This window comes from Scyliorhinus canicula, chromosome 5 (assembly GCF_902713615.1).
Source record: "Scyliorhinus canicula chromosome 5, sScyCan1.1, whole genome shotgun sequence".
NCBI lineage: Eukaryota > Metazoa > Chordata > Chondrichthyes > Carcharhiniformes > Scyliorhinidae > Scyliorhinus > Scyliorhinus canicula.
Genome location: NC_052150.1, coordinates 222,944,258 through 222,963,440, shown reverse-complemented (window position 1 = coordinate 222,963,440; position 19,183 = coordinate 222,944,258). Strand labels below are relative to the sequence as shown.

The 19,183-nt window shown below is 55.9% G+C and overlaps 1 protein-coding gene across 8 annotated transcripts in view; it reads left to right on the top strand.

Annotated features, from left to right (window-relative positions):
• The window catches only part of arhgap39 (Rho GTPase activating protein 39), a 632,129-nt gene that overhangs the window by 596,034 nt on the left and 16,912 nt on the right, over nucleotides 1-19,183 (top strand). For all 8 annotated transcript variants that reach the window (XM_038798609.1, XM_038798606.1, XM_038798607.1 and 5 more), the window contains one exon: nucleotides 6,197-6,288. In XM_038798609.1, the coding sequence (XP_038654537.1) occupies nucleotides 6,197-6,288 (92 nt within the window). The remainder of the gene's footprint in view (nucleotides 1-6,196; nucleotides 6,289-19,183) is intronic.

Here is a 19,183-nt window from a genome sequence, read left to right as displayed (position 1 = left end):
GCTGAACCTCAAAGCCCACATCGTAATGACCCTTGCCTTTGTTCAACAGTTCTCATTCCACTGCAGCTGAAACCCTCCGTCACATCTTGGTGATCTGAAAGTTTAATTTCTCCAAGCTCTCCTTACTGGTCCCAATATTAACCAGAACGATGCATGTGCATTATGTCGCACACCAAAGCTCATTTCTCTCACCAAGCTGTCTGTCCTGCCACATCCGGGACTAACTAACTGGAGGAGGAGGCTCCACAAACATCTCCATCCTCAATTACGTGGCAACCCAGTACAGGAGAGCAAAAGAGCAGGCTGACGCTTCTGCAACCACCTTCAGTCAGACGTGCCGAGTGGATGATCCATCTTCGCCTACTTCAGAGATCCCCTGTACCACAGATGCCAATTTGATTCACTCCACTTGACATCAAGAAATAGCTGAAGGCATTGGCTAAAGCAAAAGCTATGCAACCTGATAACACCTCAACAATAGTACAGAAGACATTTGCTCCAGAACTAGCCCTGCCCCAAGCCAAACTGTTCCAATACAAGAACAACACTGGCATGGGTAGCACATTGGTTAGCACAGTTGTTTCACAGCTCCAGGGTCCCAGGTTCGATTCCCGGCTTAGGTCACTGTCTGTGAGGGGTCTGCGCGTTCTCCCCGTGTCTGCGTGGGTTTCCTCCGGGAGCTCCGGTTTCCTCCCACAGTCCAAAGATATGCGGGCTAGGTGGATTGGCTCTGCTAAATTGCCTTTAGTGTCCAAAAAAGGTTAGGTGAATTTACAGGGCTAGGGTGGATGTGTGGGCATAGGGTGGAGGTATGGGCTGAGGTAGGGTGCTCTTTCCAAGGGTGGGTGCAGACTCGATGGGCCAAATGGCCTCCTTCTGCACTGTAAATTCTATGATCTACCTGGCAATGTGTAAAATTGACCAAGTATGCCCTGTCCACAAAAAACAGGAGAAGTCCATTCGGCTAATTACTGTCAGTCTACACAATCATGAGCAGCGTGATGGAAGCTGTGGTCATCAATGCCATTGTGTGGGACTTCCACAGCAATAACCTACTTGCAAATGCTCAGTTTGGGTTCCAGCAGGATCATTCAGTTCCGACTCATTACAGCTTTGGTCCGAACATGGACAATAGAGATGAATTAACAAGGTGAGGTGAGAGCAACATCCAGGCATCATTTGACTTAGGAGCCCTAACACAATTGAAGGAAATCTCGCAACTGGTTGGAGTCATACCTAGCACAAAGGAAGATGGTTGTGGATGTCGGAAGCCAATCATCTCAGCCCCAGGGCATCACTGCAGGAGTGTAAAAGACTGTTGGATTCGTGACCTCCCTTCCATCATCAGGTCAGAAGTGGGATGTTTGCTGATGACTGCACAATGTTCAGCATCATTCGCCACTCCTCACATACTGAAGCAGTCTGTATCCAAATGCAGCAAGACCTGGACAACATTCAGGCTTGGGCTGTTGAGTGGCTTATAACATTCACACAACACAACAATGACCACCTCCCCTTTACAGTCAGTGACATTACCATTGCTAAATCCCAAACTATCAATGTTCTTGGGGGTAGGGGATAGGTGGGGGAACACTGCCACCTGGAGGTTCTCTTCCAGAACACCCACCAGCCTTACTTAGAAATATATCGGCTGTTCCTTCACTGTTGTTGGGTCAAAATCCTGGAACTCCCTAAGAGCACAGTGGGGGTGCCTACACCACATGGACTGCAGTGGTTCAAGAAGGCAGCTCACCACCAATCTATTCAGGGTATTTAAAGATGTGCAATAAATGCTGACCTAGCCAGTGACGCCTACATGCCTTGAAATCATTTTTAAGTGTTATCTGTGCTTTTCTTTTTTTTAAAATAAATTTAAAGTGCCCAATTCTTTTTTTCCAATTAAGGGGCAATTTAGCATGGCCAATCCATCTTTCCTTTACATCATTGGGTTGTGGGGGTGAAAACCCCCACAATGTGCAAACTCCACACAGACAGTGACCCGGGGTTGGGATCGGACCCAGGTCCTCGTCACCCGTGAGGCAGCAGTGCTAACCACTGCGCCACCGTGCCGCCCTGTGATCAGTGATTTCCTAATCCAAGGAGAGAATTCCTGAATCGAGAGAATTTGGAAGATCAGCACTAACACTGAAACAGTTTCCTGACCTGCGTTAATGTCCTGTGGTAGTCACCATCAGGTCCTGGGGTCTTGTCAATTATCAGGCGTATTATTTTCTCCACTATCTTTTTTTAAATTTGTATTCAATCTTGTAGGATTCTCTCCTTGATTTCCTTCCAGTTTTACCGACATCGCTGGTATTTATCTTCTTCATCCACTGTGAAGACTGCAACATGATAGCACAGTGGTTAGCATTCTTGCTTCACAGCGCTAGAGACCCAGGTTTGATTCCCGGACGGGTCACTCTCTGTACGAAATCTGCATTTTCTTCCCATGTCTGCGTGGGTTTCCTCCGGGTGCTCCGGTTTCCTCCAACAAATCCCGAAAGACGTGCTTGTCAAGTAATTTGGACATTCAGAATTCTTCCTCTGTGTACCTGAACAGGCGCCGGAATGTGGCGACTAGGGGCTTTTCACAGAAATCTCATCGCAGTGTTAATGTAAGCCTACTTGTGTCAACAATAAAGATTATTATTACAAAGTAATTATTTAGCAAGTCTGCCATTTCTTGACATTCAATTTAGTTTAATAGCTTGATGGGGAAAAAAAATACTTTCCATTTCTCATTAAATTTTCAATATCATTTGTCCTGCTAATCACGTAATCAGTCTCAATCTTCATTAAATCCTTCGCTGCATCCTTTGTATCAGATATCTTCCCTTCTCTCCTTTGGTGTTAGAAAGCTTATAATTGGCTTCTGTATCAAGGTCATTTATGTCAATCATTGCACTCCATCCATCATCGATCAATTTGGCTTTCCACCTTCTGTTGTCTTATTTTACACACCTATTTATCCACCTTCAATGTTATGTCCTCATTTTGTGTCTCTCGTGATCTTTATCAAAAGATTTGTGAATGTTCAAGTAAATAATAGAAAAAGTTAAGATTTATAAGAGGGAATCTTGCATTCTCAAATCATGCCAAATGCATTTTTTATCATGCATTTCATGCATAGAACTTCTTCAACAATTTATCCTCATAACTCGTCTAGGTCTTCATACTTGTAATGGACCCAATGTTGAAGACTGGATTGGGGGAAGGTAGAAAAATGTTTAAACAATAAGCCAGGCTTTTTTCCTTTCACGGGATTTGAGCTGCGCTGGTTAAGCCAGCATTTATTGCCCTTGAGAAGGTCGTGGTAAGCAGCCTCCGAACTATTGCAGACCATGCGCTTTTGATACACCCACGGTGCTGTGAGGGAGCGAGTGTCAGGATTTTGGGCCAGCAACAGTGGAGGAACTGCGATTTATTTCCAAGTCAGGGTATTAAGTGGCTTGGAGGAGATCTTGCAGGTGGTGTGGTTTCCATATGCCTGCTGCCCCTGTCCTTCTAGATGGTAGAGGTTGCAGGATTCGAAGGTGCTGTCGAAGGAGCCTTGGTGAGTTCCCAAAGTGATTCTTGTAGCTGCTACACACAGCTGTTACTGTGCATTGGTGGTGGAGGGAATGGATGTTGAAGGCGGAGGATGGGGTGCCAAGTCAGCGGGGCTGCTTTGACCTGGATGGTGTTGAACTCCTTGGGTGTTGTTGAAGCTGCATTCATCCAGGCAAGTGGAGAGTATTCCATTAATAATAATCTTTATTATTGTCACAAGTAGGCTTACATTAACACTGCAATAAAGTTACTGTGGAAATCCCCTAGTCGCCACATTCCGGCACCTGTTCGGGTACACAGAGGGAGAATTCAGAATGTTCAATTCACCTAACAGCACGTCTTTCGGGACTTGTGGGAGAAAACCTGAGCACTCGGAGGAAACCCAAGCAGACACGGGGAGAACGTGCAGACTCTGCACAGACAGTGTCCCAAACCTGGAATCAAACCTGGGACCCTGGCTCTGTGAAGCAGCAGTGCTAACCTCTGTGCTACTGTGCCACCCTGACTTACACTCCTGACTTGTGCCTTGTAGATCGTGGACAGGCTTTGGGGAGTCTGGAGGTGAGTTACTCGTCACAGAATTCCCGGCCTCTGACCTGCTCTTGTAGCCACAGTATTTATATGGCTAGCCAGCTCAGCCTCTGGTCAATGGTAACCCCAAGGATGGTGCTAATGGAGGATTCAGTGATGGTAATGCCATTGAAAGCCATTGGAAGATTATATAAATATCTCCTGTTGGCAATGGTCATTGCCTGCCACTTGTGTGGTGCAAATGTTACTTACTACCTATCAGCCCAAGCTGATTCCTCTAGTCCTTGATGAAAAGTTAGTTTGTGTGAATATCTGTGTGCATGTTGGGTGTAATCAGGTAAGGACAGGATGGCCCTGCTCATTGATCAGGCATACATAAAACACAAGGAATAGGAGCAGAGGTAGAACCCTTGACCGCTATTCAATATGGTGACAGCTGATCTTGGGCTTCAACTCCACGTTCCTGCCTGCTCCCTTGATTCCCTAACAGACCAAACGTTTGTCTAACCCAGCCTTAAACGATGGGGCACAGAGAACCCTGGTGGGAACATGTGATACTGGCAGACTGCTTCATCACACATCTCCCACACAACTCTGGAGGCTTGTGTGTAATCCAGATGCTGCCCAACCTTATCTGAAAACCATGTATTCTTCTTAGAGAAACAGTATCAAAGCTCTGGCTTCAGTGAAATTCCTCTCCAACCAACCCCCCACTTGGGCAATGAAAGCTTGGCCAGAGTTCAGCCTGGGCCTGATTAATGTTACATGGCACATGCAATTAGTATGCCGTGATGCCAGCCTCTGCCAAAACCAGTTGCAGTTCCCTCTTGAGGCAATTTAGTGAATGACTGTTCGCCACATAAGCTTGCAACCTGTTCCAGACTTCCACTATTCCCTGGGAAAAGATCCTCTTCCCGACAGCTGACCTCGATCTGGCCTTGCAGAACTTGTGGTTGCGATCACAATCTTCCCCCACTCTCACCTTATTTAGTTGATACTTTCTGCGCAGACATGTCCTGTTTCTTTAATCATCTGATAAACCTTGGTGAAATCATGCCCACAGTTAATGTCACTTCAGTGCCGGTTTTCAGGATTACTGCCTGCCGTGAAACCGTACCGCAGGGAAAAGGAAATTAAGAAGGGATGGAGGAAACAAAGAACAGTCACTCATTGGCCTGAATCGTGAGGTCAACAACACACCATGAAGAATACGGCCCACAGATTGAACAGATCCAGGCAGACAGAACTTATGAAGAAAATTGAGTACTTGGTTGTCCAATTTGTCAATCTAACATCATAATATACACTTTCCCAATAACTTTGAAAATTTATTTTCAAACCATTTCTGTTTATCCCACTTGTACAAGTTCCAATATCTTTTTCAGGCAATCAAGTGTCTCTTTGTCAATTGTCAACAGGGGTTGAGTGTATTCCTAAGGTTTCATCATCTGAATCCTTGTCTCCAACCTCCTCACCCCCAGGTTCCCAGCTTTGGTCACTCGATATGTCCATCCTGTCTCCGCATCTTTCATCCCCTGGAAAAGGAGCAGACTTTCCTTTTCCTGACACGGTGATTATCGACTGCCAGTTAAATGGCCTCTTCCCAACCCCCAGTGCTTTTATAAGCAAGACATTTAATTTTCAAAGAAAGAGAAGGAACGCTTCTTAAAGCTCCTGTGCCTTTTCTCCTGAGGGCTGCTCTCGGCAAAATCCTGGAGCTTGGTCCTTAATTCCTGGAGGTCCAGGAGGTCAGCAGTACCAGAAGCTGGGCAGCTCAATCCCACAGCATTAGAGTATGCCAAAGGTTTGTAAAGAAGGAAACTTGCTTCAAACGTGCATCTGTTGTCTTGTTTGTAGCTTTACATTGTTCAGCTCTGGCCTGGCCACTTGGCCTCATTAGTCTCCTGTTAACCATGGCCGCACAAAGCCATGACTCTGAATCTTGTTTCATTTGGCAGGCAGTAATAGGGGGAGGGAGGAGGGTCAGTTGCTTACAGGATGGATAGTTTGAAGCACAGCACGGAGACAGAGAGAGGTTAGTGGTCTGGGCTGCCCGCTGACAAATGACCCTGAATAACATTGACTGCTGCTGTGTGCTCCTTCTGTGTCTCCGCAGAGTCCCCGGGGACATCGACGAGGTCAACGCCCTCAAGCTTCAAGTGGATCAGTGGGTCATCCCAGAAGGGCTGACAGACCCTCATGTTCCAGGTAACGCCATTTGCTGATCAGAGGTTTTACTGTCCCAGTACAGACATCCTTCACTGTTTTCACTGGCATGTTGGAATGGGGATTTCCTGGCTTTGCACGAGGGGGGCTGTTGTGCCTCACCCATTCCCCGTCCCACCTTATTAATCCTGAGAAGTAAAGCTCCAGCTTCTATGTCTGTGCAATTGTGTCTTGTTTAGCTTGGTTACAAAGGCTCAGAACAGTAAGGCTTCCCACCATCATTCTTTCCCCCTCGCGTCGCTTCCCTCCACTCTGAAAGCAGGCATAGAACTAATTTGTCTTTTTCTTTTGGCAATGTCAGTTAAATCAATCAGGTTTTCTTTCCGCTTCCCTTGCTGTCTAACCAAACCGATCAGAAAGGTTCCAGGTTTAAGGGAGCTGAACCAGACCTCCTCCGACTCCCAATCACTGACCCCCAGCATAAGGGGCAGAGGTGAGCTCAATTGTGGCGCCTCCTTAATCGGACCCTCAGGGGGCGCTTCCTGGCAGAAGAGCAGCGAGTTGGGTGTGGCACTGGAATGTTCCCTGGGGTCTGTGCCTTAACAAGGAAGTCATTGCATTGATAGGGGAGGGGAGCAAAGTGCAGCGAGAGAGAACAGATTGTGCCTTCAAGAATAGACGGCAATGCTGACAATCATCGACACGCCAGGAACAGCTCTAAAAGCGAAAGGATGCGCACTTGCATGTCACCCGACAGAAGATGAGAGCAGAGTGCTGTGATGAAATGATGCATTATAATATTGCTATTCCTCTGCTCGAAGTGATGCGCTACATACAAGGGCTGTTCATTGCCGTAATTCTAACAAATTTAATATAAAGCACCTTTTGGCGCACACTGTCCCGTGAGACATTATTAGTGCAGCAGGAGTTTCAGCATTTGAAGAGATTAAGCAGCCATACTATAATGCTGCAACTTGTTCGGAAGCTGATTAGAATTCCTGCCGTGTCACTAGTGCTCTCTTCCAAAATAACCCTTCGGGTGCCAGAAAAGATTGGCTCCCCCTTTTGTGTTACGTCACTTGGTGACAGTACTAGTGCCGGGGCGTAGCAAATCTGCAAATTTATCTTCCCCGTTCTGCTGAGTTTGTATCGTTCACGTGCATATCGGACAGAGTTAGCTGGTTGCAGTACGGGGATTTCCATCTCTAACTGATCCCAATTGTAGCAGAGGCTGCTCTCCCCTTTGAGAGCTGACTGGTGGTGATTTAACCTGAGGGTCACCACACCTCAGGCGAGGGGCAAGGTTGAATAACCTCAGCCGGTTCAGGAATTGAACCAGCCTTTGCCGTCTCTCCGCATCACAAACCAGCCGTCTAGCCACCTGAGCTAAACTGGCTAGACCTCTGGGACTGTAGGGGGAGTAGGACTGCAATAATTGGAATCAGTACTTTGGGTTCGAGACAGGCAGGCTGGGTGGAAAAAGAATAACTTGCATTTATATAGCATCCTTTATGATCACAAAACATCTCAAAGCACGGTATGGCCAAAGAAGCCCATCGAGTCTGCATCGACCCCTGAACGCGCACCCACCCAGACCCACTACCCTGCCCCCTAACCCCGTAACCCCACCTAACCTGCGCATCTTTGGACTGTGGGAGGAAACCGGAGCACCCGGAGGAAACCCACGCACACACAGGGAGAGAGTGCAGATTCCACACAGTCACCCAAGGCCAGGATCAAACCGAGGTCACTGCCGCTGTGAGGCACCAGTGCTAACCACCGCACCACCGTTAGTTTGCAATGGTGGTTTTAAAATGGAACTTGATTAAAAGAACAAAAGAAGAACAAAGAAAATTACAGCACAGGAACAGGCCCTTCGGCCCTCCCAGCCTGCACCGATCCAGATCCTTTATCTAAACCTGTCGCCTATTTTCCAAGGATCTACTTCCCTCTGTTCCCCGCCTGTTCATATATCTGTCCAGATGCATCTTAAATGATGCTATCGTACCCACCTCTACCACCTCCGCTGGCAAAGTGTTCCAGGCACCCACCACCCTCTGCGTAAAAAACTTTCCACGCACATCTCCTTTAAACTTTCTCCCTCTCACCTTGAAATTGTGACCCCTTGTAATTGACACCCCCACTCTTGGAAAAAGCTTGTTACCATCCACCCTGTCCATACCTCTCATTATTTTGTAGACCACAATCGGGTCCCCCCTCAACCTCCGTCTTTCCAACAAAAACAATCCTAATCTACTCAACCTTTCTTCATAGCTAGCACCCTCCATACCAGGCAACATCCTGGTGAACCTCCTCTGCACCCTCTCTAAAGCATCCACATCCTTCTGGTAATGTGGCGACCAGAACTGTACGCAGTATTCCAAACGTGGCCGAACCAAAGTGCTATACAACTTTAACATGACCTGCCGACTCTTGTACTCAATACCCTGTCCGTTGAAGGCAAGCATGTTGTGTGCCTTCTTTACCACTCTATCAACCTGCGTTGCCACCTTCAGGGTACAATGGACCTGAACTCCCAGATCTCTCTGTACATCAATTTTCCCCAGGACTCTTCCATTGACCATATAGTCCGCTCTTGAATTGGATCTTCCAAAATGCATCACCTCGCATTTGCCTGGATTGAACTCCATCTGCCATTTCTCTGCCTAACTCTCCAATCGATCTATATTTTGCTGTATTCTCTGACAGTCCTCTTCGCTATCTGCAACTCCACCAATCTTAGTATCATCTGCAAACTTGCTAATCAGGCCACCTATACCTTCGTCCAGATCATTTATGTATATCACAAACAACAGTGGTCCGAGCACGGATCCCTGTGGAACACCACTAGTCACCTTTCTCCATTTTGAGACACTCCCATCCACCACTAATCTCTGTCTCCTGTTGCCCAGCTAGTTCTTTATCCATCTAGCTAGTACACCCTGAACCCCATACGACTTCACTTTTTCCATCAACTTGCCATGAGAAACTTTATCAAACCCCTCACTGAAGTCCATGTATATGACATCTACAGCCCTTCCCTCATCAATTAACTTTGTAATTTCCTCAAAGAATTCTATTAGGTTTGTAAGACATGACCGTCCCTGCACAAAACCATGCTGCCTATCACTGATAAGTCTATTTTCTTCCAAATGTGAATAGATCCTATCCCTCAGTATCTTCTCCAACAGTTTGCCTGCCACTGATGTCAAGCTCACAGGTCTATAATTCCCTGGATTATCCCTGCTATCCTTCTTAAACAAAGGGACAACATTAGCAATTCTCCAGTCCTCCGGGACCTCACCCGTGCTCAAGGATGCTGCAAAGATATCTATTAAGACCCCAGCTATTTCGACCCTCGCTTCCCTCAGTAACCTGGGATAGATCCCATCCGGTCCTGGGGACTTGTCCACCTTAATGCCTTTTAGAACACCCAAAACTTCCCCCTTCCTTATGACGACATGACCTAGAATATTTAAACATCCATCCCTAGCCTCAACATCCGTCATGTCCCTCTCCTTGGTGAATGCAAAGTACTCATTAAGAATCTCACCCATTTCCTCTGAGTGCACGCATAAATTCCCTCTTTTGTCTTTGAGTGGGCCAATCCTTTCTCTAGTTACCCTCTTGCTCCTTATATACGAATAAAAGGCTTTGGGATTTTCCTTAACCCTGTTAGCCAAAGATATTTCATGACCCCTTTTAGCCCTCTTTATTGCTCGTTTGACATTTGTCCTACTTTCCCGATATTCCTCCAAAGCTTCATCAGTTTTGAGTCGCCTGGATTTTATGTATGCTTCCTTTTTCATCTTAGCTAGTCTCACAATTCCACCCGTCATCCATGGTTCCCTAATCTTGCCATTTCTATCCCTCATTTTCAAAGGGACATGTCTGTCCTGCACTCTAATCAACCTTTCCTTAAAAGACACCCACATTTCAAATGTGGATTTACCCTTAAACAGCTGCTCCCAATCCACATTCCCTAGCTCCTGCCGAATTTTGTTGTATTCGGCCTTTCCCCAATTTCGCACTCTTCCTTTCGGACCACTCTCGTCTTTGTCCATGAGTATTCTAAAACTTACGGAATTGTGATCGCTATTCCCAAAGTAATCACCGACTGAAACTTCAACCACCTGGCTGGGATCATTCCCCAATACCAGGTCCAGTATGGCCCCTTCCCGAGTTGGACTATTTACATCCTGCTCTAAAAAACTCTCCTGGATGCTCCTTACAAACTCTGCTCCATCTACGCCTCCAACACTACACGAGTCCCATTCAATGTTGGGGAAGTTAAAATCTCCCATCACAACCACGCTATTGCTCCTACCTTTTTCTATAATCTGTCTGCATATTTGTATCTCTACTTCATGCTCGCTTTTTGGAGGCCTGTAGTAAAATCCCAACAATGTTACTGCACCCTTCCTATTTCTTAGCTCTACCCATATTGCCTCAGTGCTCGAAACCTCCATCGTGCCCTCCTTAATCACAGCTGTGATATCACCTCTGACTAGTTATGAAACTCCTCCACCCCTTCTACCTCCCTATCTATCCCTCCTGAAGCATCTATACCCTGGGATATTCAGTTGCCAGTCCTGCCCTTCCCTCAAACAAGTCTCAGTAATACCAATAACATCATATTCCCAGGTACTAATCCAAGCCCTAAATTCATCTGCCTTACCTGCTACACTTCTCGCATTAAAACAAATGCACCTCAGACCACCTGTCCCTTTGCGTTCATCATCTCTTCCCTGTCTACTCTTCCCCTTAGTCACATTGAGTTTATTATCTAGTACCTTACTGGCTTTAGTTGCTGCCTCTTTACTGACCTCTAACTTCCTAATCTGGTTCCCATCCCCCTGCCACATTAGTTTAAAACCTCCCCAACAGTGTTAGCAAAAGCACCCCCTAGGACATTGGTTCCAGTCCTGCCCAGGTGTAGACCATCCGGTTTGTAATGGTCCCACCACCCCCAGAACCGGTTCCAATGTCCCAGAAATCTGAGCCCCTCCCTTCTGCAGCATCTCTCAAGCCTCGTATTCATTCTAACTATTCTTGAATTTCTACTCTGACTGTCTCGTGGCACTGGTAGCAATCCTGAGATTACTACCTTTGAGGCCCTACTTTTTAACTTATCTCCTAACTCCCTAAATTCTGATGTAGGACCTCATCCCATATTTTACCTGTATCGTTGGTGCCTATATGCACCACGACAACTGGCTGTTCACCCTCCCCCTTCAGTCTGTCCTACAGCCAATCTGAGACATCCCTGACCAGTGCACCCGGGAGGTAACATACCATTCGGGAGTCTCGTTTTCGACCACAGAAACGCCTGTCTACTCCCCTTACGATTGAATCCCCTATGATTATAGCCCTGCCAGTCTTTTACCCGTCCTTCTGTGCAGTAGAGCCAGCCACGGTGCCATGAGCCTGGCTACTACTGCCTTCCCCTGGTGAGTCATCTCCCCCAACGGTATCCAAAACGGTATACCTGTTTTGGAGGGAGATGACCACATGGGACACCTGCACTGCCTGCCTGCTCTTTCTCTGCCTTTTGGTCACCCATTCCCTGTCTCCCTCACCAATCCTAATCTGCGGTGTGACCAACAAGGGTGTTTGGTAATCTGAATTGTCTGTTTTGCTGCCACAGCACCTTTTTGAAGGAACCAGTTCATGATTTGATGCTAAAGTTGTTGGGAGTTATTCCACCTCAAGGACTTTTCCTCTTAATTATTTCTGAATGGCATGTCAGTTCAATTTGCTTAATCGTAGCTGGTTGCATTGTTGGATTGTGTGAACTCGGGGTCTAGCTCAGGCTTGGCCAACCTTTCACTTGGGGGCCACATTTCCATTTCCGTCTTCCTCAAGGGGCCGACAAGCAAATTTGAGAAAGTTGAGGATGGGCACAACATTAATCGTGAATTTCCAAATAAAGTTGAGGTACAATGGAAATAAACCACTTGGTGAGCAAAAATAAAACCATATCAAAGTAATACATTGATAATTTCAAAAAGAGAAATTAATCCCAACATCAGAGTGTGAGAGGCCAGAGTCTGATGGCCTGGTTCACTCCCGAACTCTCTGCTGGCACAGTGCAGCATGGTGGCACAGTGGTTAGCACTGCTGCCTCATGGCTTCGAGGACCAGGGTTTGATTCCAGCCCCGGGTCATTGTACGTGTGGAGTTTGCACATTCTCCTCGTGTTTGTGTGGGTCTCACCCCCACAACACAAAGACGTGCAGGGTAGGTGAATTGGCCACGTTAAATTGCCCCTTAGTTAGAAAAACTGAATTGGTACTCTACATTTATTTAAATAAAGAAATAAAAAAACTCTCTCCCGGACAGGCACCGGGCCAATCTCTCCCGGACCGGCACCGGGCCAATCTCTCCCCGTCCAGCACCGGGTCAGTCTCTCCCGGACCGGCACCGGGCCTGACTCTCCCCGTCCAGCACCGGGCCACTCTCTCCCCGTACAGCACCGGGCCAGTCTCTCCTGGACCGGCACCGGGCCAGTCTCTCCCGGACCGGCACCGGGCCAGTCTCTCCCGGACCGGCACCGGGCCAGTCTCTCCCGGACCGGCACCGGGCCAATCTCTCCCGGACCGTCAACGGGCCAGTCTCTCCCGGACCGACACCGGGCCAATCTCTCCCCGTCCAGCACCGGGCCACTCTCTCCCCGTACAGCACCGGGTCAGTCTCTCCCGGACCGACACCGGGCCAGTCTCTCCCGGACCGACACCGGGCCAGTCTCTCCCGGACCGGCACCGGGCCAGTCTCTCCCGGACCGGCACCGGGCCAATCTCTCCCCGTCCAGCACCGGGTCAGTCTCTCCCGGACCGACACCGGGCCAATCTCTCCCCGTCCAGCACCGGGCCAATCTCTCCCGGACCAGCACCGGGCCAGTCTCTCCCGGACCGACACCGGGCCAATCTCTCCCGGACCGACACCGGGCCAGTCTCTCCCGGACAGGCACCGGGCCAATCTCTCCCCGTCCAGCACCGGGCCAGTCTCTCCCGGACCGGCACCGGGCCAGTCTCTCCCGGACCGACACCGGGCCAGTCTCTCCCGGACCGGCACCGGGCCAGTCTCTCCCGGACCGACACCGGGCCAATCTCTCCCGGACCGACACCAGGCCAGTCTCTCCCCGTCCAGCACCGGGCCAGTCTCTCCCCGTCCAGCACCGGGCCAATCTCTCCCGGACCGGCACCGAGTCAGTCTCTCCCGGACCGGCACCGGGCCAGTCTCTCCCGGACCGGCACCGGGCCAGTCTCTCCCCGTCCAGCACCGGGCCAATCTCTCCCCGTCCAGCACCGGGCCAATCTCTCCCGGACCGGCACCGAGTCAGTCTCTCCCGGACCGACACCGGGCCAATCTCTCCCGGACCGGCACCGAGTCAGTCTCTCCCGGACCGACACCGGGCCAGTCTCTCCCGGACCGGCACCGGGCCAATCTCTCCCGGACCGGCACCGAGTCAGTCTCTCCCGGACCGACACCGGGCCAGTCTCTCCCGGACCGACACCGGGCCAATCTCTCCCGGACCGGCACCGGGCCAATCTCTCCCGGACCGGCACCGAGTCAGTCTCTCCCGGACCGACACCGGGCCAGTCTCTCCCGGACCGGCACCGAGTCAGTCTCTCCCGGACCGGCACCGGGCCAATCTCTCCCGGAGCGGCACCGGGCCAGTCTCTCCCCGTCCAGCACCGGGCCAGTCTCTCCCGGACCGACACCGGGCCAGTCTCTCCCGGACCGGCACCGAGTCAGTCTCTCCCGGACCGGCACCGGGCCAATCTCTCCCGGACCGGCACGGGGCCAATCTCTCCCGGACCGACACCGGGCCAATCTCTCCCCGTCCAGCACCGGGCCAATCTCTCCCCGTCCAGCACCGGGCCAGTCTCTCCCGGACCGGCACCGGGCCAATCTCTCCCCGTCCGGCACCGGGCCAGTCTCTCCCGGACCGGCACCGGGCCAATCTCTCCCGGACCGGCACCGGGCCAGTCTCTCCCCGCCCAGCACCGGGCCAGTCTCTCCCGGACCGGCACCGGGCCAGTCTCCCCCCGTCCAGCACCGGGTCAGTCTCTCCCGGACCGACACCGGGCCAGTCTCTCCCGGACCGGCACCGGGCCAATCTCTCCCCGTCCAGCACCGGGCCAATCTCTCCCCGTCCGGCACCGGGCCAGTCTCTCCCGGACCGGCACCGAGCCAATCTCTCCCGGACCGGCACCGGGCCAATCTCTCCCCGTCCGGCACCGGGCCAATCTCTCCCCGTCCAGCACCGGGCCAATCTCTCCCCGTCCGGCACCGGGCCAGTCTCTCCCGGACCGGCACCGGGCCAGTCTCTCCCGGACCGGCACCGAGCCAATCTCTCCCGGACCGACACCGGGCCAGTCTCTCCCGGACAGGCACCGGGCCAGTCTCTCCCCGTCCGGCACCGGGCCAATCTCTCCCGGACCGGCACCGGGCCAGTCTCTCCCGGACCGGCACCGGGCCAGTCTCTCCCGGACCGGCACCGGGCCAGTCTCTCCCCGTCCAGCACCGGGCCAGTCTCTCCCGGACCGGCACCGGGCCAGTCTCTCCCCGTCCAGCACCGGGCCAATCTCTCCCGGACCGGCACCGGGCCAGTCTCTCCCGGACCGGCACCGGGCCAGTCTCTCCCGGACCGACACCGGGCCAGTCTCTCCCCGTCCAGCACCGGGCCAGTCTCTCCCCGTCCAGCACCGGGCCAGTGTCTCCCGGACCGACACCGGGCCAGTCTCTCCCGGACCGGCACCGGGCCAGTCTCTCCCCGTCCAGCACCGGGCCAGTCTCTCCCGGACCGGCACCGGGCCAGTCTCTCCCGGACCGGCACCGGGCCAATCTCTCCCGGACCGGCACCGGGCCAATCTCTCCCGGACCGGCACCGGGCCAGTCTCTCCCGGACCGACACCGGGCCAATCTCTCCCGGACCGGCACCGGGCCAGTCTCTCCCGGACCGACACCGGGCCAGTCTCTCCCGGACCGGCACCGGGCCAGTCTCTCCCGGACCGGCACCGGGCCAGTCTCTCCCGGACCGGCACCAGGCCAGTCTCTCCCGGACCGGCACCAGGCCAGTCTCTCCCGGACCGGCACCGGGCCAGTCTCTCCCGGACCGGCACCGGGCCAGTCTCTCCCGGACCGGCACCGGGTCAGTCTCTCCCGGACCGGCACCGGGCCAATCTCTCCCGGACCGGCACCGGGTCAGTCTCTCCCGGACCAGCACCGGGCCAGTCTCTCCCCGTCCGGCACCGGGCCAGTGTCTCCCCGTCCGGCACCGGGCCAATCTCTCCCGGACCGGCACCGGGCCAGTGTCTCCCCGTCCGGCACCGGGCCAATCTCTCCCGGACAGGCACCGGGCCAGTCTCTCCCCGTCCAGCACCGGGCCAATCTCTCCCGGACCGGCACCGGGCCAGTCTCTCCCGGACCGGCACCGGGCCAGTCTCTCCCGGACCGACACCGGGCCAGTCTCTCCCCGTCCAGCACCGGGCCAGTCTCTCCCCGTCCAGCACCGGGCCAGTGTCTCCCGGACCAACACCGGGCCAGTCTCTCCCGGACCGGCACCGGGCCAGTCTCTCCCCGTCCAGCACCGGGCCAGTCTCTCCCGGACCGGCACCGGGCCAGTCTCTCCCGGACCGGCACCGGGCCAATCTCTCCCGGACCGGCACCGGGCCAATCTCTCCCGGACCGGCACCGGGCCAGTCTCTCCCGGACCGACACCGGGCCAATCTCTCCCGGACCGGCACCGGGCCAGTCTCTCCCGGACCGACACCGGGCCAGTCTCTCCCGGACCGGCACCGGGCCAGTCTCTCCCGGACCGGCACCGGGCCAGTCTCTCCCGGACCGGCACCGGGCCAGTCTCTCCCGGACCGGCACCGGGTCAGTCTCTCCCGGACCGGCACCGGGCCAATCTCTCCCGGACCGGCACCGGGTCAGTCTCTCCCGGACCAGCACCGGGCCAGTCTCTCCCCGTCCGGCACCGGGCCAGTGTCTCCCCGTCCGGCACCGGGCCAATCTCTCCCGGACCGGCACCGGGCCAGTGTCTCCCCGTCCGGCACCGGGCCAATCTCTCCCGGACAGGCACCGGGCCAGTCTCTCCCCGTCCAGCACCGGGCCAGTGTCTCCCCGTCCGGCACCGGGCCAGTCTCTCCCGGACCGGCACCGGGCCAGTCTCTCCCGGACAGGCACCGGGTCAGTCTCTCCCGGACCAGCACCGGGCCAGTCTCTCCCCGTCCGGCACCGGGCCAGTGTCTCCCCGTCCGGCACCGGGCCAATCTCTCCCGGACAGGCACCGGGCCAGTCTCTCCCGGACCGGCACCGGGCCAATCTCTCCCGGACAGGCACCGGGCCAGTCTCTCCCCGTCCGGCACCGGGCCAATCTCTCCCGGACCGGCACCGGGTCAGTTTCTCCCGGACCGGCACCGGGCCAGTCTCTCCCGGACCGGCACCGGGCCAGTCTCTCCCGGACCGGCACCGGGCCAATCTCTCCCGGACCGGCACCGGGCCAATCTCTCCCGGACCGGCACCGGGCCAGTCTCTCCCGGACCGGCACCGGGTCAGTCTCTCCCGGACCGGCACCGGGTCAGTCTCTCCCGGACCGGCACCGGGTCAGTCTCTCCCGGACCGGCACCGGGCCAGTCTCTCCCGGACCGACACCGGGCCAATCTCTCCCGGGCCGGCACCGGGCCAATCTCTCCCGGACCGGCACCGGGCCAGTCTCTCCCGGACCGGCACCGGACCAGTCTCTCCCGGACCGGCACCGGGCCAGTCTCTCCCGGACCGGCACCGGGCCAGTCTCTCCCGGACCGGCACCGGGGCACTCTCTCCCGGACCGGCACCGGGCCAGTCTCTCCCGGACCGACACCGGACCAGTCTCTCCCGGACCGGCACCGGGCCAGTCTCTCCCGGACCGACACCGGACCAGTCTCTCCCGGACCGGCACCGGACCAATCTCTCCCCGTCCGGCACCGGGCCAGTCTCTCCCGGACCGGCACCGGGCCAGTCTCTCCCGGACCGACACCGGGCCAGTCTCTCCCGGACCGGCAGCGGGCCAATCTCTCCCGGACCAGCACCGGGCCAGTCTCTCCCGGACCGGCACCGGGCCAGTCTCTCCCCGTCCGGCACCGGACCAGTCTCTCCCGGACCGGCACCGGGCCAGTGTCTCCCCGTCCGGCACCGAGCCAGTCTCTCCCCGTCCAGCACCGGGCCAGTCTCTCGCCGTCCAGCACCGGGCCAATCTCTCCCGGACCAGCACCGGGCCAGTCTCTCCCGGACCGGCACCGGGCCAGTCTCTCCCCGTCCGGCACCGGACCAGTCTCTCCCGGACCGGCACCGGGCCAGTGTCTCCCCGTCCGGCACCGAGCCAGTCTCTCCCCGTCCAGCACCGGGCCAGTCTCTCGCCGTCCAGCACCGGGCCAATCTCTCCCGGACCGGCACCGGGCCAATCTCTCCCCGTCCAGCACCGGGCCAATCTCTCCCCGTCCAGCACCGGGCCAGTGTCTCCCCGTCCGGCACCGGGCCAATCTCTCCCCGTCCGGCACCGGGCCAGTGTCTCCCCGTCCGGCACCGGGCCAGTCTCTCCCGGACCGGCACCGGGCCAATCTCTCCCGGACCGGCACCGGGCCAGTCTCTCCCCGTCCAGCACCGGGCCAGTCTCTCCCGGACCAACACCGGGCCAGTCTCTCCCCGACCGGCACCGGGCCAGTCTCTCCCGGACCGGCACCGGGCCAGTCTCTCCCCGTCCAGCACCGGGTCAGTCTCTCCCGGACCGGCACCGGGCCAGTCTCTCCCCGACCGGCACCGGGCCAGTCTCTCCCCGACCGGCACCGGGCCAATCTCTCCCGGACCGGCACCGGGCCTGTCTCTCCCGGACCGGCACCGGGTCAGTCTCTCCCGGACCGACACCGGGCCAGTCTCTCCCCGCCCAGCACCGGGCCAGTCTCTCCCGGACCGGCACCGGGCCAATCTCTCCCGGACCGACACCGGGCCAGTCTCTCCCCGTCCGGCACCGGGCCAGTCTCTCCCGGACCGGCACCGGGCCAGTCTCTCCCGGACCGACACCGGGCCAATCTCTCCCGGACCGGCACCGGGCCAGTCTCTCCCGGACCGGCACCGGGCCAGTCTCTCCCGGACCGACACCGGGCCAGTCTCTCCCGGACCGGCACCGGGCCAGTCTCTCCCGGACCGGCACCGGGCCAGTCTCTCCCGGACCGACACCGGGCCAGTCTCTCCCGGACCGGCACCGGGCCAGTCTCTCCCGGACCGGCACCGGGCCAATCTCTCCCGGACCGACACCGGGCCAGTCTCTCCCCGCCCAGCACCGGGCCAGTCTCTCCCGGACCGGCACCGGGCCAATCTCTCCCGGACCGACACCGGGCCAGTCTCTCCCGGACCGGCACCGGGCCAGTCTCTCCCGGACCGGCACCGGGCCAATCTCTCCCCGTCCAGCACCGGGCCAGTCTCTCCCCGTACAGCACCGGGCCAGTCTCTCCCGGACCGGCACCGGACCAGTCTCTCCCGGACCGGCACCGGGCCAGTCTCTCCCGGACCGGCACCGAGCCAGTCTCTCCCGGACCGGCACCGGGCCAGTCTCTCCCCGTCCAGCACCGGGCCAGTCTCTCCCCGTCCGGCACCGGGCCAGTCTCTCCCGGACCGACACCGGGCCAGTCTCTCCCGGACCGGCACCGGGTCAATCTCTCCCGGACTGGCACCGGGCCAGTCTCTCCCGGACCGGCACCGGGCCAGTCTCTCCCCGTCCGGCACCGGACCAGTCTCTCCCGGACCGGCACCGGGCCAGTCTCTCCCGGACCGGCACCGGGCCAGTCTCTCCCCGTCCGGCACCGGGCCAGTCTCTCCCCGTCCAGCACCGGGCCAGTCTCTCCCGGACCGGCACCGGGCCAGTGTCTCCCCGTCCGGCACCGGGCCAGTCTCT